The 24342-nt window shown below is 43.0% G+C and overlaps 1 protein-coding gene and 1 pseudogene across 1 annotated transcript in view; both read left to right on the top strand.

The window, feature by feature from the left end:
• Positions 1–4623, top strand: part of LOC141075793 (uncharacterized) — a 38731-nt gene extending 34108 nt beyond the window's left edge. Inside the window, exon 7 of the mRNA XM_073562938.1 lies at positions 2963–4623. Coding sequence (XP_073419039.1) covers positions 2963–4482 — 1520 coding nt within the window. The 3' untranslated portion in view covers positions 4483–4623. The remainder of the gene's footprint in view (positions 1–2962) is intronic.
• Positions 4624–21946: 17323 nt separating this feature from the next.
• LOC141075806 (uncharacterized) lies at positions 21947–23476 on the top strand (annotated as a pseudogene).
• The last annotated feature ends 866 nt before the right edge of the window (positions 23477–24342 follow it).

Raw genomic sequence — 24342 nt, 5'->3', positions numbered from 1 at the left:
CTGATGGTTTGTCCAATTGGGGTGGTGTAGAGGGAGAAGAGAAGAGGGCCAAGGACTGAGCCCTGAGGTACCCTGACATTGAGAGGAAGAGGAGATGACGTGGAGCCAGAGAACAAAACTCTGAAGGAGCAGTCGGAAAGATAGGAAGAGAACCAGGAGAAAGCAGTGTCCTAAATGCTCAGTGATTGGAGCCTAGAGAGTAGGAGACGGTGATCAGCAGTGTCGAAAGATGCAGAAAGGTCGAGAAGAATGAGCAGAGAGTGGTGACCATTGCGTTTTGCTGTCAGAAGGTCATTGGTCACTTTGAGTGCATTTTAAGTCAAATGTAGGGGCGGAAGCCGGACTGTGAAGAGTCTAGGAGGAAGTGAGTGGAGAGGTAATGGGTAAGCCGGGAGTAGACTAGGCGCTGCAAAAGTTTAGAGATGAAGTGGAGATTGGAGACTGGTCTGTAGTTAGTGCAGGATTGGTTGAGAGCGGGTTTCTTTAGTAATGGAGTAACGATGGCTTGTTTGAAGGAGGATGGGAAAATGCCCGAGGAGAGGTTAAAGATTGTAGTTAGGTGAGTTGTGATGACTGGAGAGAGAGACTGGAGGAGATGTGAGGGAATGAGGTCGGTCGTGCATGTAGTCGGACGAGAAGAAGACAGGAGTCTGGAGACTTCTTCTGTGATGGGATCAAATGTGGAAAGTGAGCCATGGGAATCACAGCACTTGGTGGTTGGGTGCAGATTTCCTGATGGATATTATCTATTTTTTCTGTAAAGTGGGAGGCCAGGTCATCAGCACAAATGTCTGTGATAGGGGCTTGTGCTTTTGTCCTGAGGAGGGAGTGAAAGGTGTCAAAATGTTTCTTGGGGTTGTTGGCTAGTGAGGAGATCAGGGTGGTGAAGAAGTTCTGTTTGGCGAGGTAAAGGGCAGCGTTATAGGTTCTTAACATAAATTTGAAGTGGATGAAGTCTTCTGGTGTGCAGGTTTTTCTCCATAGGCGTTCAGCACTCCTAGAGCATCGCTGGAGAAGTTGAGTTTGCGATGTGAGCCAGGGTTGTTTTACTCTGTGTTTGGAAGTTCTGAGGGTGAGGGGCGCTACTTGGTCAAAGGTGCTTCTAAGAGTGTCGTAGTGATGAACAGCCAGATCAGTACAGGAAAAAGAGGAGATTGGGGACAGTGATGAGTGTAGTCTCTTATAGACGCTACTACGCAGGCGCCGCCATCGCCGGTGATAATTTGCTGGATGTAATTTTTTTTCTAAGCCTCACAATAGCCACAATATTATAGGCATTATCAACAATAATATCAATGCTATTATATGCATTATGTAATAATGGGGGCAGGTCAGTGAGGGATCAGCGACCTGTCATAAGCCAATACAGAGGAATATGTAATCAGAGCACCACATAAGTCTCATTGACAGTTACAGGAATCGTTTGATCGCAGTGATTGCCTCAAAAGGTTGTGCAACAAAATATTAACCCTTTCATGCCAGAGCCTGTTTTTGCCTTTGTGGCCAATTTTTTCAGCTCTGACCAGTGTCACTCTATGAGGTCATAACTCTAAAATGCTTCAATGAATCCTGGTGATTGTGAGACTGTTTTCTTGTGACATATTGTACTTTATGATAGTGGTAACATTTATTTGATATGACTTGCCTTTATTTGTTAAAAAAAGGAAACTTGACAAAAATTTTGAAAATTTTGCAATATTCACATTTTTTTATGCTCTTAAATCAGAGAGTCATATAGCACAAAATAGTTAAATTAACATTTCCCACATGTCTACCATCAGCACAATTTTGGAAACAATTTTCTTTTGTTAGGAGATTATAAGGGTTAAAAGTTGACCAGCGATTTCTCATTTTTACAACAAAATTTACTAAACCATTTTTTCAGGGACCACCTCACATTTGAAGTGTTTGGGGGGTCAATATGACAGAAAATACCCAAAAGTGTCACCATTCAAAAAACTGCACCCCTCAACGTGCTCAAAACCACATTCAAGAAGATTATTAACCCTTCAGGTGCTTCACAGGAATGAATGGAATGTGGAAGGAAAAAATAAACATTTCTATAACAAGAAATTTCCTTTAGACCTAGTTTTTTTTACTTTCGCAAGGGTAACAGGAGAAAATGGATTATACATTTTGTTTTGCAATTTCTCCTGAGCATGCCGATGATACCCCATATGTGGGGGAAATCTACTGTTTGGGCACACTGCAGGGCTGAGAAGGGAAGGAGCGCCATTTAACTTTTTGAATGTAAAATATGCTGTAATAATTAGTGGTTGCCATGTCGTGTTTGGAGAGCCCCTGATGTGTGTAACCAGTGGAAACCCACAACAAGTGACCCCATTTTGGAAACTAGACCCCCCCAAGGAAATGTGTGATGGGCGTTTTGAGCTTCCAAGTGCTTCTTAGAAGTTAATTACGTAGAGCCGTGAAAATAAAAAGTCATGTTTTTTCCACAAAAAATGATCTTTTCACCCTCCATTTTTTTTCCAAAGGGTAACAGGAGAAATTGGACCCCAAAAGTTGTAGTGCAATTTGTCATTGGTGTGCGCCAATGCAAGAGCACTAGGGACAGCGCTAGTACTGGGCATTGTTCCCTGAGTTGGAGACATTTCTCCAGAAGCGCTATTTCTCCTTTTTGTTGTACTGGTCCTTGTGTGTGAGGATGGACCAGAATCACTGCTCATTTCTGATCTATTACTGTTGCTGCTACTAAAGCCCTCAAAATCCACATCGCCATCTGACACTGCACTTTCTTCACTGTCAGAACATAAAAGTGCATAAGCCTCCTCTGCACTATAAAACTGACGGGCCATTTTAACCATTTAACCCTAACAGTAACCCTAACTTTAGTCTGACTTTAGCCTAACAGTAACCCTAACAATAACCCTTACTTTAGCCTAACAGTAACCCTAACTATTGTATTAACTGTAACCTGCCTTATCTGTTTTTCCATTGACAGATGAAGTGAATGCCATTACTCCAGATATATCATCATCCATTCACAGCAAAGATCTGTCATCTGATCCTATGAAACAGGTCCCATCTTCTGATTCATTATTGACTACTAAGGAAAATCAAAGTCACAAAAGAGGCATTAAAACTGCTCCTAAAGCAAAGAAGTCATATTCATGTTCACAATGTGGGAAATGTTTTAACCACAAAGGGAATCTTGATGCACACCAAAAAACCCACACAGGAGAGAAGCCTTTTTCATGTTCAGAATGTGGGAAAAGTTTTATAAATACATCAAATCTTATTGCACATCAGAGAACTCACACAGGGGAGAAGCCTTTTTCATGTTCAGAATGTGGGAAATGTTTTAATCGGAAATCGGTTCTTAATAGACACCAGAGAACTCACACAGGGGAGAAGCCTTTTTCCTGTTCAGAATGTGGGAAATGTTTTAATAATAAATCCTATTGTGTTAAACACCAGAGAATTCACACAGGGGAGAAGCCTTTTTCCTGTTCAGAATGTGGGAAATGTTTTAACAATAAATCACATTGTGTTGAACACCAGAGAATCCACACAGGAGAGAAGCCTTTTTCATGTTTAGAATGTGGGAAATGTTTTGGACAGAAATCATGTTTTCTTTCCCACAAGAGAACTCACACAGGGGAGAAGCCTTTTTCATGTTCAGAATGTGGGAAATATTTTGCACACAAAGCACATTTTGTTGCCCACCAGAGAACTCACACAGGGGAGAAACCTTTTTCATGTTCAGAATGTGGGAAATGTTTTACTCAGAATTCAAGTCTTGTTACACATCAGAGAATTCACAGAGAAGAGAAGCCATATTCATGTTCAGAATGTGGGAAATGTTTTAACCGGAAATCACAATTGGTTGATCACCATAGAACTCACACAGGTGAGAAGCCTTTTTCCTGTTCAGAATGTGGGAAATGTTTTAACCACAAAGGGACTCTTATTATTCACCATAGAACTCACTCAGGGGAGAAGCCTTTTTCCTGTTCAGAATGTGGGAAATGTTTTAAGCACAAAGGGACTCTTATTATTCACCATAGATCTCACACAGGGGAGAAGCCTTTTTCCTGTTCAGAATGTGGGAAATGTTTTAACCAGAAATGGTATCTTGATGAACACCAAAGAACTCACAAAGGAGAAAAGCCTTTTTCATGTTTAGAATGTGGGAAATGTTTTACTCAGAATTCAACTCTTGTTACACATCAGAGAATTCACACAGCAGAGAAGCCATATTCATGTTCAGAATGTGGGAAATGTTTTAACCGGAAATCACATTTGGTTGAACACCATAGAACTCATACAGGGGAGAAGCCTTTTTCCTGTTCAGAATGTGGGAAATGTTTTACTCAGAATTCAACTCTTATTGCACATCAGAGAATTCACACAGCAGAGAAGCCATATTCATGTTCAGAATGTGGGAAATGTTTTAACCGAAAATCACAATTGGTTAATCACCATGGAACTCACACAGGAGAGAAGCCTTTTTCCTGCTAATGTGGGAAATATTTTAACCAGAAAGCGCTTCTTGTTAGACATCAGAGCAGTCACACAGAGGAGAAACCTTTTTCATTTTCTTAATGTGGGAAATGTTTTACTTGGAAATCAACTGTTAATAAACATCAGAGATGTCACATAGGGGAGAAGTCTTTTTTGTGTTCATAATGTTGGAATAGTTTTAGCCAAAATTGAATCTTCTTAAATGGGTTGTCTCTTGTCATTCCTCATGTATGCTGACAAAAGGATAAAACTAAGTTTTATTAATTCCAAATATAAAACTATACCCATAATTCATCCCCTGAAGGTTAGTCAATAGGTGACTAAAAGAAAAAACATGTACCCCACAGTTCAGTACAGTACATAGGGTGAGGTGATGTATACACACTCTCCAAGACTCTCATTTCTATGGGTTTCGTCGTCCTCACCAAAGGCGACTCATCAGGAGACTATTTAATATTGAACTATATTCAAGTGAGGCTAGACAAAAAAAAACTAAAATCATATTATCCGAAACAGTCAGAAAACTAGCCCCATATTGGCAGATCCCAGACCTCAGACTATATACTGTGTAAGTTTATAAGCCCCTCCAGTGTCAGGAATAGATAGTATGTGACAATACAGTATAATTCTTGTGTTTTTCTCCTATAGGGACTGCCCTAGTTTGGTAATGTAACTGCTGTTAATTAGTAGTGCAGACAAATTGTCCTAGACTAAACTCAGTCTTCAGACGGCCCAATATGTACCACTCAGGGAAAACGTACCTGCTCCAAAGATCATTAGCAGCTTCTAACTAATGGCCATGCTGCGGTCTGTCAGGGAATGAGTGCAATATCGTTATACAGACTAGGGATATGTGCAATCATAATGTCTGGGAGATCTGTGCCATTATTTAGTATGAATATGGAAATTATCTCTGAAAGGTAAGTGTTCCCTGAGCGGTATATACGGTATTTTCACATACTATCTATTCCTGACACTGGAGGGGCTTATAAACTTACACAGTATATAGTGTGAGGTCTGGGATCTGCCAATATGGGGCTAGTTTTCTGACTGTTTTGGATAACATGATACATGATTTTAGGGTTTTCTTCATCTAGTCCCGCTTGAATATAGTTCAATATCAAATAGTCTCCTGATGAATGAATGAATCCAATGAATATTCATTTCTGTTATGTAGCGGCACACGTGACCGCTGGCAGCAGCAGGAAGCCAGTGGCTGACACTGCGCGCTACTGAAGAACAATGAATACTCACCGCTATCTCTGATGAACAGTCCCGGTGAGCACTCCGGCAGCTGTGCAAATAACGCTATAACAACGCATTCCCATGCAATCCTATGGGAGTCCGCAATTGCTGTGCCCATGCCTTGGATTTTTTCGCTGTGGAATCGCATTGCGGTAAAATCCGCACCATGTCCATTAATTTTGCGGAATCTCGGCGATTCCGCTGCTATAGGATTGCATTGAAACGCTCACTTTACACATGTGGCTATGCCCACTATACGTAAAGTGAGTGCTTCATGTGCGGATGGTACCCAGGGTCTGGAGGAGACTTTCCTCCATGCCCTGTGTACCATATTCCTGTAAAAAAAAAATAGAATTAAAATAAAAAAAAATGGTTATATTTACCCTCTGTCGGCCCCCGGAGTCCTCCCGGCCCTCAGCCATGCTGCCAGCAACTCCTGTTCCCAGGGATGCATTGCGCGAATGACCTTTGTGACGTCACGGTTGCGTGACAGCTACGTCATCAGAGGTCATTCACGCAATGCATCCCTGGGAACGGAAGTTGCTGGCAGCGTCGCTAAGGACCGGGAGGACTTTGGGGGCCAACAGAGGGTAAGTATACACATATTTTTTTCTTATTTTTAGCATTCTATCTTTTACTACTGATGCTGCATAGGCAGCATCAATAGTAAAAAGTTGGTCACACTTGTCAAGCACTATGCTTGACAAGTGGGACCAACCTGTTTATCACTTTTTCAAGCGATGCTTCAAATCGGTTGGAAAGCGCTAGCATTATGGAAGCTAAAAACGCTTGCAAAATGCTTGTGTTTTGCCGGAAAACGCTTGCAAATTCCGCATGCATTTTACCCACGGCAGGGAGTTGTGGAAATGCTGCAGACAATTTTGCAGCATTTCTGCAGCGTGGGCACATAGCCTAAAACAATTGCTGGCATCGGAGCAGGACGCTGTGAGGGAGCCCTGGGTAGGTAAGTGTAATTTTTTTTTAATATTTTCTGATGGGGCCCTGCATACTAGGATGAGATGGGGGCCCTGCATACCAGGATAAGGATGGGGGCCCTGCACACCAGGATAGGGATGGGGCTATCATACTAGCATAGGGATGAGGGCGATCATTCCTGCCAGGATAGGGATGAGTGATCCATGCATACTAGGTAAGGATGAGATGGCCATGTGTATCAGGATGGGAGTGAAGGGACCATATATACCAGGATAGGGGATATTAAGTACAGAGTTGACCACATTTTTTGCGTTAATTTTTTTCCTAATTTCCTGCTCTAAAACCTAGGTGCGTCTTATCGTCCAAAAAATACGGTATATATTTTTTTTTTCAGTGAACTCATTCCTCATGTTTGGCCTCATTAAGATAAAAACATTCATACTCCGCTGGCGTGCCGGCTCCACTTCAGCGGTGTCGAGACTCACTGTCCCGAGGCTTATGTGAGGTTCTCACATCACACGAGCCCTGCACCCAATCAGCGGCAGCTTCACTGTTCCTTCCTTCGGACGTAGGTGGGGACAGTGACGTCAGCGCTGATTGGGCACAGGGCTCACATGATGTAAAAACCTCAAAAGAGACCCAAGAACACAAGTGCCAACACCGCTGAAATGGAGCCACCATGGGAGGTTTGTGTAAGTGTTTTTATTTTTAACAGGACCAAACATGAGGAATGAGAAGGGGTTGTCCAACTAGTTGTCAACCTTTTTATGAAAAATCCCACACAGGGAAAAGTCATTATTATACCTAGAGTGTGAGAAATGAATGACAGGAAAATCGTATTTTGTTGACCTTCAAAAATAACTCAGATGAGAAGAACCTATATATATTATTCACAGATTGTACAAAAACATGATGCACGCGGCGTGCGTTCAAGGATGGAATATTATATGGGAGTTTTATAGAATAAATTCAAGATGAGAATATTATATGGGAGTTTTATAGGATAAATTCAAGGTGAGAATATTATATGGGAGTTTTACAGGATAAATTCAAGGTGAGAATATTATATGGGAGTTTTATAGGATAAATTCAAGGTGAGAATATTATGGGAGTTTTATAGGATAAATTCAAGGTGAGAATATTATATGGGAGTTTTACAGGATAAATTCAAGGTGAGAATATTATATGGGAGTTTTATAGGATAAATTCAAGGTGAGAATATTATATGGGAGTTTTATAGGATAAATTCAAGGTGAGAATATTATATGGGAGTTTTATAGGATAAATTCAAGGTGAGAATATTATATGGGGGCTTTATAGGATAAATTCAAGGTGAGAATATTATATGGGAGTTTTACAGGATAAATTCAAGGTGAGAATATTATATGGGAGTTTTATAGGATAAATTCAAGGTGAGAATATTATATGGGAGCTTTATAGGATAAATTCAAGGTGAGAATATTATATGGGAGTTTTATAGGATAAATTCAAGGTGAGAATATTATATGGGAGTTTTATAGGATAAATTCAAGGTGAGAATATTATATGGGAGTTTTATAGGATAAATTCAAGGTGAGAATATTATATGGGAGTTTTACAGGATAAATTCAAGGTGAGAATATTATATGGGAGTTTTATAGGATAAATTCAAGGTGAGAATATTATACGGGAGTTTTATAGGATAAATTCAAGGTGAGAATATTATATGGGAGTTTTATAGGATAAATTCAAGGTGAGAATATTATATGGGAGCTTTAGAGGACAAATTCAAGGTGAGAATATTATATGGGAGTTTTACAGGATAAATTCAAGGTGAGAATATTATATGGGAGTTTTATAGGATAAATTCAAGGTGAGAATATTATATGGGAGTTTTATAGGATAAATTCAAGGTGAGAATATTATATGGGAGTTTTATAGGATAAATTCAAGGTGAGAATATTATATGGGAGTTTTATAGGATAAATTCAAGGTGAGAATATTATATGGGAGCTTTATAGGATAAATTCAAGGTGAGAATATTATATGGGAGTTTTACAGGATAAATTCAAGGTGAGAATATTATATGGGAGTTTTATAGGATAAATTCAAGGTGAGAATATTATATGGGAGTTTTATAGGATAAATTCAAGGTGAGAATATTATATGGGAGTTTTATAGGATAAATTCAAGGTGAGAATATTATATGGGAGCTTTATAGGATAAATTCAAGGTGAGAATATTATATGGGAGTTTTACAGGATAAATTCAAGGTGAGAATATTATATGGGAGTTTTATAGGATAAATTCAAGGTGAGAATATTATATGGGAGTTTTATAGGATAAATTCAAGGTGAGAATATTATATGGGAGATTTATAGGTTAAACCAAATACCAACAGAAAATAATCGACCCAAAACAAACATTTATCGGTAAAAAGAACTCTTTATTAGGTAAAGTATAAAAGAATTGCGCCATTTTCCAATACCCGTCACATCTCCATTTTTATCGGTCGTCCATGACAGCACCACCTGAGAGTGGGGATCCGCCCTTCAGGAACAGGAAACCTACAGATACAAAAGGGCGGCACCTCTCCCACGCATCAGTTGGTTTCCTGTTCCTAGAGGACGGGACTTGCTTCAGATCGTCCATCATGGAGTCGTCGAGGGATTCCCAGGCCGGCTGACCGACTCAGGTAGCGGGGGGATCTCCTACCTCGGTCAAGCTCGGGGTACCTGGAAGCGCCACGATGGGGCTGGGTAGGTCGCCACGGCAGTGGTTAGAGCAGGCGGAGCAAAGGGTCCGGTGGACAGCCGTCTCCAGAATGCGGGCACCAGGTATGTATGCAGGCCCCTCCTGATGCATTTTCCCCCGGGGTCCGGTCTCAAACCCCCTCCGGCCAGGTCGGCGGTTGCGTCCGGTCGCCAAGCGCAGGCTGGCGCGCATGGGGGCGGCGGGCATACCGGAGCCGGGGGCGCCGTGCCGGCTCCTTTCCGCGCGCTCCCGCGGCCTCTGACGCGCGGCGGAAGTGACGCGGTGGAAGGGGCGGGGCCGGGAACGCCAAAACCGGAAGTCGGGTGCCGGCCGACTTCCTAGTGTGCGCCGCGTGTGCGCCGCGATCCGGGGGGACGCGCGGTACCCGAGGCGGTGGGGGGGACGGTTCATGCGGGGGAAGGTCGCGGGAGGGTTCCTGGGGGAGGTGCCGCGCCAGTGCCCTGCTGACCGGATACTGGGAGGCCTTAAAGGGCAGGAGGTGATGCTGCCGGGGTGCTTCTGAAGGCCCAGCGATGGATGACAGAACCCCCATAGAGCAGCAGGACGTGCAGGAGCACCCACAGAAGGAGGCCTCGGTGAAGCCTCATACGAGTGGAAGCGGACGAGTGAGCAGAGCCGCAGAAGTTCCTCCAGTCTAAAGGATTCCCCCTGCCTCCCTCCGTGATCCGGTACCTGCCTCATCTGCATGGGTAAGAGATCTCCGTGAATGTACCCTGATGCAGTGTTCCCTTATGCTGGTTTCGCAGGGGAGGAAAGCTACAGTAAAACAGAAGCACAGGGAATGTGCGCTCTGTAGTTGCCCCTTACCAGACGGCCACCCCAAAAGACTATGTCAGCCATGTGTGCGACAGACGGTAGGGGTTGGAAAGGGACGGGGGCCCAGGCATAGACTGACAGGCCCTTGCACTCTCCCCCATCCTTACAGGGACAGAGATGAAAGCCCTATCTAAAAGGGACTCTTCTAGGGGGAGAGAATTTAGTTTCTCAGGGTCGGAGTCCTCAGCTGCCCCTAGGAACAATTACTCCACGGATTCCCCGGCCTCCACTTCATCCTCTTCGGATGAAGACTCAAGCCGATTCTGCTTCCCATTAGACCAGATGGACAAGCTAGTTAAAGCAATAAGGTCCACCATGGCAGTAGCAGACTCAAAGCCAGCACAAGGGAGTCCCTAGAGTGGTGGCTAGAAAAGGATAATTTGTCCAGAGGGGTTCCCTGGGAGTGTGACATATCCCCCATAGTCACTACGGATCCTAGCCCTTCCGGTTGGGGGGCTCATATGGGTGAAGTCCTAGTCCAGGGCCTATGGGACCATCACCAGATAAAAATGTCATCTAATTTGAAAAGAACTCACAGCAGTAGAGCAGGCAGCTAAGAAGTTACTTATGTATCTGCAGGGCCATCATGTGCGAGTGTTCTCCGACAATTAGGTCACAGTGGCTTGTGTCAACCACCAAGGTGGGACTCGTTCCAAACCCCTGAGGAATGTGGCAGAACGGTTGTTCCAACTAGCAGAACAGCCATTCTAAGCTGAATGTGCATGCCCTCGTCAGAGCGCAGCCGTTAAGCAGCTTGAGGCCGGGCCAGTACCGGCATGGGAGACTGGCTGGGAATCCCTTGTCCTGTTGACATAAATGCCGCAACCTACTAAAACAAGGAGAATGGTCCCTAAACAATTCAATCTTCGACCTGATTATACAAAAATGGAGACAGCCAGAGGTAGATCTCTTCGCCACCAAGGAAATTAAGACTATTCTGCTCCCAAAATCCCAGAGAGAACCCCCTGGCAGTAGATGCCTTTCTGATAAAGCGGGACTTCAGGCTAGCATACGCCTTCCCTCCCCTATAGCTACTACCCTTGGTGTTGAGAAAAATCAAGAGAGACAGAGCAAGGGTCATAGTCATTGCTCCATTTTTGCCCAGGAGGGCATGGTTCTCATGCCTCAGGACCATGTCGGTGTCCGATCCTTGGGTTCTTCCGGACATCCCGGATCTCCTATCCCACGGCCCAGTCTTCCACCCTCAGGTGGCTGGCCTACATCTGACGGCGTGGAGTTTGAGCGGGCACTCTTAAAAGAAAAAGACTTCTCCCCAGACTTGATTAACACCCTACTTAAGAATAGGAAGGCCATTACTACCAGGATCTATGCTAGAATTTGGAAGAAGTTCCTGCAGCGCTCTGAAATAGTTGCTGGGGGTTCAACTCCAATAAATCAGATCTTAGAGTTTCTTCAGAAAGGTCTGGATATGGGACTTTCCACTAGTACTCTTAAAGTACAAGTATCAGCTTTGGGGGCTCTCTTTAGCTGCAACATCGCAGGTAATTACTGGATCCGTAGGTTCATTAAGGCAGCAGGTAGGTCCAGGCCAGTAGTGAAGGATAGATTCATGCCATGGGACTTGAATCTAGTCCTTACGGCCATGACGGAAGCTCCATTCGAACCTATTTCATCAGCTTCCATTAAAAATCTGTCCCTCAAAGTAGCCTTCCTGGTAGCTCTAACCTCAGCTCGCAGAGTAAGCGACATCCAGGCATTATTTAGGCGTCCTCCTTATATACAGGTTAGGACGGGTAATACTCAGACCTGATCCGGCGTACTTACCTAAAGTGGTTTCTAACTTTCATAGGACTCAGGAAATAGTCCTTCCATCCTTCCTCCCTAATCCAGCTAATGAGAAGGAAGAAAAACTACATACCCTGGATGTTAGGAATTGCCTCATAGAATATCTGGCAGCTACCGATCCTTGGAAGAAAGATAATGCCCTATTTATTTCCCACCAAGGCCCTAGGAAAGGTTGTAGAGTGTCAAAAAATACACTAGCCAGGTGGATTAGAGAAGCAATTTCTGTAGCATACACTTCAAAAGGCAGGTCTCCACCTGGGAAGCTGAGGTCGCATTCCACCAGAGCCATGGCGACCTCGTGAGCCGAGAGATCAGAAGTCTCCATCGACCAGATATGTAAGGCGGCTACTTGGTCCTCTCCGAGCACCTTTTCTAGTCATTATAGGCTAGACCTGGGTGCTTCCACAGACCTCTCTTTTGGTATAAGGGTGCTGCAGGCTGTAGTCCCTCCCTAAATAGTTATTACTCTCTGTAATTCTCTCAGGTGGTGCTGTCATGGACGACCGATAAAGTCTTAGTTACTCACCGGTTAACGGTATTTTTCGGAGTCCATGACAGCACCCGTATATTCCCTCCCTTTTAGTCTATTTTGGGTGTGCACTCCTGCCTCTTATACGTACACGGGTAATTTAAATAGTCGTGTATAGTATTGTATATAAGTTATGCTATTAACCATTGTGGTCCTCTGTGCTCTGTAATCCAACTGATGCGTGGGAGAGGTGCCGCCCTTTTGTATCTGTAGGTTTCCTGTTCCTGAAGGGCGGATCCCCTCTCTCAGGTGGTGCTGTCATGGACTCCGAAAAATACCGTTAACCGGTGAGTAACTAAGACTTTCGTGATCTTGGGTTGGGTGAGGGATTATTTTTTACGTGCCGAGCTGACGTTTTTAATGACATTTTGGTGGAGATACAATTTTTTTTGAACACCCGTTATTTAATGCAATATTGTGGCAACCAGAAAAACGTAATTCTGGCGTTTTGATTTTTTTCTTGTTATGCTGTTTAGCGATCGGGTTAATTCTTTTTTATAGTGATAGATCAAGTGATTCTGAACACATCGATACCAAATATGTATATGTTTTCTTTTCTTTTTATTTTGAATGGGGTGAAAGGGGGGTGATTTGAACTTTTATATATTTTTTTTATATATTTTTAAAAACACTTTTTTCTTTTTTGTCATTGTAAGACATACAGCATTGTATGTTAATTAACCAGACGACTATTTTTAGCAAACAAAGAATAATAGAATGTTATCTGTATGTTGGCTTTCAAATTTAAGTGTTGATTTCTGGTTGGTCAAGAAAACAGACTTTTGTTTGTGTAAGCCGGTAATATTGACTTTTATTGTGCGCTTATCCTTGATCACTGGTGATGTTTACTGATATGCTAATTATGCATTGTGTTATGGAGCCAGTTTGTTGGCTTCTAAAGCAGAGAGGGAAAAACTATGCAAATAGTTAAAATAATCAAGTAATGCTATAATAATCTCATCTCCATTCTTACCCTTTATGTAAATACTGAATGAGGGACACTTGTTAAGTCTAAAAATAGGTTACATAACTCTGCATAAAGAGTAAAGAGACAGAGAGAAACAACCAGAGAGATTCTGCCAAGACATCCATACATCCTAAAAGGACCAGAGACAGGACAGCAGCCATTTTACATCATGGCTACATTATGAGGGACACAGATCTATCATTCTATAGGAAACAACCTAGGGGTTTTCAGCCTGGGTTAGAAGAATACAGGTCTGCTCTATTGACCATTGATAAACCATGGATATGTTTGGAGACGGGTTGTGATCCTCAGATCAATTGGCCTTGTACCTTGTATGGACTCAATGGACTGCCATCTTCCTACACTTGTTGTCACCTCCTCTCTGTGTGTGGGCCACAGGTGGAGTAACCGACCCTGGAAGATGAAGCCAGGTTGTGATACTCGGATCAACTGGCCTTGTCTGGATTGTCATCTTCCTACGCTTGTCGTTACCTCCTCTCTGTGTGTGCCACAGGTGGGGGAGTGACCCTGGAAGATCTGTAGTCACAGCTGCTATTATCCCAGCGGGTCAGTGGAGGGTGAGACTCTGTAATGTGCCCCATCTTGGGTATTTTGCTGGGACTGTTCAATGTGTTATCTGCCTGTTTTGTGGTACAATAAAGCATTGCCCACACTGTTTTACCCTCACCCTGTGTTGTCTGAGTAGCATTTTGACCACGTTAAAATGACAGCGGGAGTTTGGCAGGACGATCTTTGGTCCATGTGGTTTCGGCTAGCGGACCGGAGCACCCACTACTTCCCCATGTCTCTACAGGCATGCTTCAATAGTGTCCATGGGAGATTAGAAGCTGCCATAACCCTATCGGCTCTGCTACATAGAGGCAATGACCAGATCTCCTGTGTGTAGCTCACTTGCTATGAGCGCCGACCATATTGTCAGCGCTCATAGGATCCAGCAATGGCAAAACCATAGAGGTCTTTTGGAGACCTCTAGCTGTCATGCCAACCCAAAGGTGACCCGCGATCACATGACAGGGTCACCGATGGGTGGAATTTCCGGTCCATCATGTGCCGGAAAAAAAACGTGGGCTCAGTGCTGGAGCCCACATCAAAGGGAGGGAGTCCGACATCAATGTACATTTACACCCAATGTCGGAAAGGGTTAAAGGGGATTGTTTTTACAGAGACAGAAGTGGTAATCAATCATGTATACATACAAATAATTACAGAAATACACAGCTTCTAATGGTAAATAGTATAGAGTTACCACAAGAAAATATAATTTGTGTAAACCATGTGTAGATATAAAAATTCAGGTAAATGTCAAATGTTGTAGCGCCATCTAGTGGCCATGTGCGAAAGTGCCATCATAGAGTAACATGTCTCCTAAGAGAGTGTCACTATCAAGGTAGAGATGAGATAAGTGCACCGTATTTATTGAGTATAAGATAAATCCATACATAGATATATGGAACCGGATTGTAGATCTGTCACTGGATATCAGTGTATAAGGGGAATAGATCCTGTGCACTTCCCAGGTCAATACGATTAGTCCCCAATACCCACAATTTTAAGCGTGTCCTGAAAACGCATTTATTCAGACTGGCCTATCGCCTCAACACATTAACCTAACCTATCCCTGTGTGGCAGAGCCAAAAGTTTTACCATAACCAGGTTCCCCGCATCATTCTCCCACATGCTTTATGCATCCATTAGCCCTCTGTGTCCGTACTGTCACACACCTAACATTATGGCTGGTCCATACAATCAGGGCAACTGTTACCACCCACCTTTCGTGTCTACCTCTTTCCTCATAGACTGTAAGCTTACGAGCAGGGCCCTCTTTCCTCTTGGTATTTGCTATAATCTGCTGTATGTGATTATTGTTATGCTGTAATGTCTATTGTCTGTACAAATCCCCTCTGAAATGTAAAGTGCTGCGGAATATGTCGGCGCTATAAAAATAAAATTTATTATTATTATTATTATTATTAAGGAGTTAAATTGAGTTCTGTCTATGTTGCATTTTCTTGTTGAAACTTATATTTTCTGTTCCCTTGAGAACCGAAACCAGATAACAGATAAATTCCTGTCTCTCAGCCTCCATGGCTTTCTCTGTGATTGAAACAAGCTGTGAAATCATTTTTATACTGCGCATGTCTGTAAATACTAAAATTCTTTGCTATAAAAGATGGAAGCCTAACTGATAAGCCAGAGGCGTCTTGGCAGGCATCCCGAGTTGTATCATACAGCTTGTGTCTGTGTAATTCTTCTCGACGGAGCTGATTTAATCAGAGACATATGGTGTCCTACACCCAAGAACATCGGTCCTTCGGGTGAAAGAAGTATCTGAAGGATCCCGACAGTTTCCTGGCGCCCGAACAGGGACCTGATATAGGCACCTCTCCAAGATTACCCGACCTCCGGACCACACCGGTTATTGATGATATTGTGAACAGCAGACCTAAACATCTGGCCAGGTAAGAGATCATTTTTCTCTTCTCTGCTCTTCATAATATATCATTTTAACTAAGGTCCGTATCAAGGGGAATCTAGTAGAGGAGGGGGCCGTAAAATCGGGTCTGTATAAGAACTCTGAGGAAATCGGGTGTGACATACATATGTAACTTTTGCTCGGATGAGAGGTTATTGCAGATTCTGCCTGTGTACTGCTATTTTTAGGAGAAGAACTGATGCAAATCATAACGGGTATGGTGATTGGACATTTGCAGGGACAATCCCAGACACAAACATAAGAAAGTTTCATTATGTCAAAAAGGGAGAACAGTGGTGGATATTGTTAGCATTAAATACACATATCCCATTGAGTAACACGTTGAGAGGTCAGACATTACGGAACCTAAGACTAGGTGAACAGTTCATACTACAAAGCCCAGACGGACAAGTTTTTCACAATAGACGGTTCCGCATTAGGAATCGAGGAGGTTGTTGAGTGACTACTTTGATTTGAAGGATTGTGGAAAGTAGAAAATAAGCTGCACAGTAGGTATCCGTTCAAAGAGTGGTGATATTGCCTAACTGGGTCATGTGACAGCGTCCTTTCGGGGAGGTCACCGCCTAAGCTTAAATCAACACCCTTTACGAATAAACCTTGTGACAGATAAGAGTATGATTGAATGAGCACAGGATCACAAAATAAGCCTGTGACAAGATATGACTGAAGAAACCCAGTGAATGGATATCCTGTTCACATCCCTGTGTGTTGTGGGAGTGCTTCTGTTTGCAGCATATATAGCGTACAAGTACACGAAACACGTAGTACAAAGAGGAACAGAAACTCCAGTCTGTTAGCACCTTAGGAAGAAGGTAACGAGGTATAGTAGAGCTGAGTCTTGAGCTTACCCAATACACCACCTAAGGCGGGGGACTAACAGAAGGGATAAGTGATACAGGATAAGAAAATGGGAAACAGTCAGGGGAGAACAGCGGAAGAAGGAAAATTGCTATGTGAAATAATAAAAGATAGATGTGGAAGTAGTGCAGCAAAAGACTTAAAGGTGGTACTAAGAGTTTTTAAGCTAAAAGGTAAAGAAGCTTTAGACGAAGAAAAATGGAAGGAGATAAAAGACACAAAATCAGGAAGAATTGCAGACAACGGGTGGGGTGAACAGGTAGAGGCATGCATTAAAGTATCACAGGTCGCTAAGCGAGAAAACTGGGTGTATAATGAGAAAACAAAAAGATGGATACGCCCCAAAGAATTTAGCCCTGTGCCTGAGAAACAGGAACCACCACCCTATCCTGCCCCAACCCGTATAACAGCCCCACCTACAGTGCCGGTTATACCACCGTCCACCGGACTGTGCCCTGATGTACAATCACCATCACCTGATAATGGCAATCCAGGATGGATTTGTAGTAATTGTGGTCAACAAAATCCAGACTGGAGAGATGCTTGCCTAGCCTGTGGAGCACCCCGTTATCACCACCCTAGCAGGTTAGCCCCTGTTAGGACTCAAACACGCCCTTTTAGGGAAGTAGATGAACAGGGTGTTACCCACACCAGACAGATTCAAACTAATCTTTATACTCCATGGTCTGCCCCAGAATGTATGTCATTATTGTCCAATGCTCCAGATCCAACTACCTTTCCTATGGGGTTTACCCGATACATAAGACAAGTACTGACCGTACACAGAGGGACCTGGTTGGATGGGGAAGACCTATGTAGATTAAAATTACCTATAACTACCCAAGGGGAGTTTTCACAGACTATTGGACCAAATAGACCTGCTGATAATGACCAAGAGGGTAATCCTCGAACTCAGGCTTCAAGAGAGCCCTTTTTAACTGCCCTTGACAATTTTATGCAGACAAAACAGAGACAGAGAGGTAACATGACAGCCATACCGCAGAAACCGGGACAATCAGTAACCGATTTCTTCCGGATATTGGAAACGGCTTTCCAAGATGAGGGTCTTGATACAAATAATGAGGGAGTATCAAGACTATTGGCAAAAGCCTTCATGGAAGGGTTACTCAAAGAAATACGAGATCCCCTGAAAATAAGCACCCCTGATTGGAGGTCAGTACCTGATGCCCATGGATTAAGACAAAAAGCTATGGGAATCGAATTAGATGTGCAGGAAAGGAAGAATGCACCACCAGCAAAAACAAGGGTAGCGGTGACCCAATTTGACAATCAAGGAAATCCAATCAGTGAGGTTAGGAGGAGAACTTTTACATGTCACTATTGTAAGAAGCCAGGTCATTTCCAGAGAGATTGCCGTAAGAGAAAAGCGGATAGAGAATCTCAGCCTAGAAGGGAGGAATCCACTGACTGACTAGGTGCAATTAGAATGCAACTTGACTCTAGGGAACCAGTAGTTAAAATCAAAGTCAACGGGAAAAAGGTACCCTTTCTAGTAGATACCGGAGCAACCTCTTCGGTGGTCAATGACAAGGTAATAACTCCAGATCTCCTTTCAGAATACTCAACCTTTGTTTCAGGATTTAGTGGGCAATCTAGCTTAATCCCTTTTAGCAAACCTCTGCCAGTTAAAATAGGACCTAAAATGTTCCTGAATAAGTTTTTATTTGTCAAAAGAGCACCTATTTGCCTATTAGGAGTAGATGTACTAAAGAAACTACAGGCAGATATCAAATTTGCAGAAGACGGTACAGTGCATCTTACTATCCCAGATGGGGATGAGGACACTCTTGAGGCTTGCATGATAATTCAAGCCCTTGAGTCACAAAGTCCTGATGACACTTGTGACACCACACCACATCCGTGGGACCCAGCCTTAGATAAATTGCCCGACACCCTGTGGGCAAAAGGGAATGCAGATATTGGTTTACTTCCCGTATCCCCAGTTGTGGTGGAGGTACCCGTGGACACAAGGTTGCCTCAGCTGCGGCAGTATCCCATTAGTGCCCAACAAGAGGCTGCCATTGAAGCACAAGTCACTGATCTTGTAAACAACGGAGCATTGGTACCGATCAAATCACAAGCTAATACGCCATTGTTTCCTGTCAAAAAGAAAGGAGGACCGGGTGACGCTCCAAAATATCGCATGGTTCATGATCTGAGAGAAATAAATAAAATCCTTGTTCCTTTGACACCTGTAGTACCTAACCCACACACGTTATTGGCGAAAATCCCTAGCCAATCGAAATGTTTTTCAGTAATTGATTTGTCAAACGCATTCTTCTCAGTACCTCTTCACAAAAACTGTTGGCACTTATTTGCTTTTACGTTTAAAGGCAAACAATATGCCTGGACCAGACTGCCACAAGGCATGCAGCATTCACCCACATTATATACACAAGCATTACAGTCTGTGTTGGCCGGCTGGCCACACCCACCTGACATTGCGCTCCTACAATACGTGGATGACCTATTGCTTTGTGCACCTGATGAGCCTAGCTGTAAAACCCATACGCTATCATTATTGATATTTTTATCAGACAATGGGTGTAAGGTCAACAGAGAGAAATTACAGTTCTGTCAACCAAAAGTTGTATTTTTAGGACATTGTCTGTCTCATGGTACCCGACACTTAACCAATGACAGAATCACAATTGTCCAACAGATGAAAGAACCAAAAACTCATAAGCAGTTGAGAGCATTTTTGGGCTTAGTTTCTTCCTGTCGCCAATGGGTCATACATGCTAGTGAACACATGCAGCCACTGTATGATTGTATCAACACAACACCCTTTCAACTGACTGATACCGCACGAACCTCATTTCAGTATCTAAAGAAGGCCATAATATCAGCCCCAGCATTAGGCATACCCAATTATGATATGCCCTTCCAACTTATGGCTGCTGAAATCAGAGGGCATGCTACTGGCATTCTGACACAGAAACATGACAAAAAGAATAGACCCGTTGCATACTATTCTGCTAAGCTAGACTCTGTAGCACAAGGAACACCATCCTGTGTCAGAGCAGTTTCTGCAATTGCATTACTACTTGACAAGGTTTCTGATATTGTATTGGACAACCCACTAACTGTCTGTACCACACATGATATATACGGTATCCTGAATCAGGTTTCTGCTAAACATATTTCTATGGCCAGACAACTCAGACTACAATGTGCCTTGCTTATGCCTCCTAATGTTACGTTCACCAAAACTCAGAATCTGAATCTGGCTACACTGTTGCCAATTGCGGATTCTGAAGGGGGGATAGATGAGGTAAATGAGGAACAATTGTCACTTTCTTTTGAACCCCCACACGAAGTTGAATATGAACATGACTGCATAGAACTGATGCAGCAAGAAGTTGTTGGCTTGCCCAATGTCACAGACACACCACTGCTAAATCCAGATTTTGTACTTTTTGTGGATGGCAGCAGATATGCCGATGACACTGGAAAATTCCACACAGGATATGCTGTGGTGTCACCACATGAGATTATTGTAGCAAAGGCACTTCCACCCCATATGTCCGCTCAGGAAGCTGAGCTAACAGCTCTGAATGAAGCATTAAAACTTTCCAAAGGAAAAACAGCAAATATCTACACTGACTCAAGATATGCCTTTGGGATAGCACATGATTTTGGGGTTTTGTGGCGCACAAGGGGTTTCATGACAGCAGCAGGAACACCCATAAAACATGCCACACTGTTCAGAGAAATCCTCGAGAATGTGGCCCAGACACAGGAGGTGGCCATTATGAGGGTGCCAGCACACACCAGAAAAGACAACATGGAAGCAAAAGGCAACGAGAAAGCAGACCAGGCGGCAAAGCAAGCTGCTTTGGGAACTCCAGAAAAGGTAAACATAGTGCAACAGGATGCATTGGGATTGTTTACAGACCTACAAAAGTTCCAAGAAGACTCCGCCCAGACAGACAAGGAAACTTGGGAAAAGATGGGTGCCGAAAAAACGGACGGAATGTGGAAGAAAGATCAGAAGTACTGTTTGCCTAGGGTTTTATATCCGAGGATGGCAGAAGCAGTTCATCTTCCAACTCACATGTCCGCCAATGGAATGACACGCCTAGTCACGAACGTTTGGATTGCTCCTGGGTTTGGGAAGATGGCGCAGCTACACTGTACCACCTGTCCCATATGCCTAGCACACAATCCCGGACAAGTAGTGAAGACTCCACGGAAACACAGTCCTAGGCCGTTATATCCTTTCCAGAGACTGCAGATTGACTACATTCAACTCCCCAGAAGTGGACCATATGAATATGTTCTGGTGTGTGTTGACATGTTCTCTGGATGGCCAGAAGCCTACCCGGTGAAAACGGCTACAGCTCGAACCACTGCAAAGAAACTAGTGATGGAACTAGTACCACGATTCGGTGTCCCTGAGACAATTGAATCAGACAGAGGCACACATTTTACTGCTGAGGTAATGCAAAATGTCATGCAAATGATAGGTGTAGAACAAGCATTTCATACACCCTACCACCCACAGAGTTCAGGGAAGGTAGAGAGAATGAACGGGACACTAAAATTGAAAATACAGAAAACCATGGAACAGACCCATAGACCATGGCCAGAGTGTCTCCCATTAGCATTATTCTCAGTAAGGTACACACCCACAGGGAAAACTAAACTGTCACCCTTCGAGATATTGTTTGGAAGACCACCAAACACAGGGTTGTACTACCCACAGGTTTTAACACTTAATGTGGATGGTTTGACTAGTTACGTAATCCAGTTACAAAAGCATTTAACTCAAATGCATTCTCTAGTTTTTTCTTCCATTCCAGATCCGGATAGTGTGGAAGGAACACACTGCCTACAACCTGGTGATTACGTATATGTCAAGAAACACTCCAGAAAGACGCTTGGACCCCGATACCAAGGTCCTTATCAAGTACTCTTGACAACGCCTACCTCTGTCAAGTTAGAAGGACGATCAACCTGGATCCACGCATCACATTGCAAACTAGCCACAGGAGTCAATAAGAATATATAAAAGAGCATAATGCTTTGGTTTTTTGCATTTCCTATAATGACAGTAGCTGCATGGGACAGTTTAAATTCTCCGATGCCATTGAATAATAGGTTTATACAACATCATGAGAAATTACTGAGAGATTGGTTGAATGATACTCAGCCTCCAGCAGATTGCTGGATCTGCACGTACTCACCAGTATCAGCCACGAGTATTCCCTTTCTTGTTATCCCTGTCCCACCCGAAGAGTTATTCGCTTGGACTGACTGTTCTGACACACTCGCTAATAATTCCACAAATAATATGAAGTTATGGAATATGACTATCGGTATACCTGTTGTGGGATGGGTAGGATATCCCTGGTGGCAAGGTAACCTTTCAGGAAGTAGCACTCACCTTCAATATTTGGCATATAAGGGGGGGGCTTGGGTACCTAGGAATAGGACTCGATTAATCAACTTGGGGCAAGTTCCAACGTACGGCCTACAAGTTAGTTTTAGTGTAACTTCCCACTCTACTGATGCCTTCAAACCAATACTGCTAGAAAGAAGGTTGCATAATACGTCCTGGGAGTATTCCAATTTATTTCCCCAGGGCAATAATGAAACTTGTTTTAATATTTCAGGTAATATACCTTGCAACGAGTCATCTGGATATGAGAAAGGAACTCCCACCTGTGGAAATCCCGATGTAGGGTAGTGTAGCCCTTTAGGACAACTTCCAAATTGGTGTATGCTTCAGAATGTATCTGCGTTCATAGATTTAGTCCATAGACTGGTATTACAACATTCAGCCTTATGGGATTTACCTAGTGATATGTTCTGGGTATGTGGAGACAATGCATATAAATGGTTGCCAGTAGGGGTAAGAGGTACTTGTACTCTGGGACATTTGACTCCGGCTACCTTTATCATTCCAAACCGACAATTGGATATGCAGGCAGTACCCAAACATACATTATACAAAAGAGCAGCAGATAATACACCTCGTCCTTCTGGGAGACCACATATAGTGCAGATGAGTGTGGCTAATAAAATTGTTAGTTCTATTTTTATCTATCCTATGATCACGCAAATGTGGGATAAATTGGTTAGGGCTACAGATTATTTAGATGATCAAATCTGGGATATATTGGATATACTTAACACCACTGTTGCTGTCCAGAATCAACTTATTATAGTTACTAACCAACATACCATAGTACTGGATTATTTAACGGCAGCACAGGGTGGCATGTGTCAGGTCGTCGGACCCGCTTGCTGTCATTATATAGATCCCAACAACACTATAAAGTTAAAGCTAAAATTAGAGGATGTTCAAAAACTTAGAGATCAGTATGATAAAGACAATGATCGCAATAAAGATAGTTGGTGGTCAGATACTTTCTCCTTTCTGAATCCAGTCAATTGGTTTAAGGGTATAGGAGGTTGGATAGCTGGGATTATACTAAGTCTACTACGTATTGTTGTTTGTCTCCTTGTATTATATGTATTTTTGAAACTTGTTTTTTGGTGTTTTTCTGTATGTAAGAAAAAATACAGAAACAGATGAGAAAGATAAGTTAATGACAGAACATATACCAAAGTTGATTGTTTTCTTTAAGTTTTAGGTTGACATCTCATTTCTGGCATGAAGGAGCGTACTCTTGTGACGACAGACGTGGCCTTAGTAACTGGGGGATGGAGAGGGTAAAAGAAGATACCTGTCTCCCTCGGGCAACCCGTCGGCCTGGGATAGTACCTGGTGAATAGGACACTATCAGCTGTCATGCAGTGTTCCAGATTGTGAAGAATAAAGATGTCAAAGGGGGGAATGATAGGAACTGAAGGAGTTAAATTGAGTTCTGTCTATGTTGCATTTTCTTGTTGAAACTTATCTTTTCTGTTCCCTTGAGAACCGAAACCAGATAACAGATAAATTCCTGTCTCTCAGCCTACATGGCTTTCTCTGTGATTGAAACAAGCTGTGAAATCATTTTTATACTGCTCATGTCTGTAAATACTAAAATTCTTTGCTATAAAAGATGGAAGCCTAACTGATAAGCCAGAGGCATCTTGGCAGGCATCCCGAGTTGTATCATACAGCTTGTGTCTGTGTAATTCTTCTCGACGGAGCTGATTTAATCAGAGACATATGGTGTCCTACACCCAAGAACATCGGTCCTTCGGGTGAAAGAAGTATCTGAAGGATCCCGACAGCACTTATAGATGAATAGCTTATATAATGAGAGGACACAGAGCAAAGGGTATAAATAGTGAGAGAATAAAGAGCTGACAGCGCATTACATCCCTGGAGTACAGATAGGAGATATAAAGTGCAGCCAGTGCTATATGGGATATCCCAGGAATACAGCACAGCCCATATAGTGTAAAGGAGGAACCATCCTAACAAGAGATGGAGATTACAGATCCTACAGA

Source organism: Dendrobates tinctorius, unplaced genomic scaffold (assembly GCF_039654945.1).
Source record: "Dendrobates tinctorius isolate UK_male_01 unplaced genomic scaffold, ASM3965494v1 ptg000372l, whole genome shotgun sequence".
Classification (NCBI taxonomy): Eukaryota; Metazoa; Chordata; class Amphibia; order Anura; family Dendrobatidae; genus Dendrobates; species Dendrobates tinctorius.
This window is presented reverse-complemented; position numbering and strand designations above follow the sequence as displayed.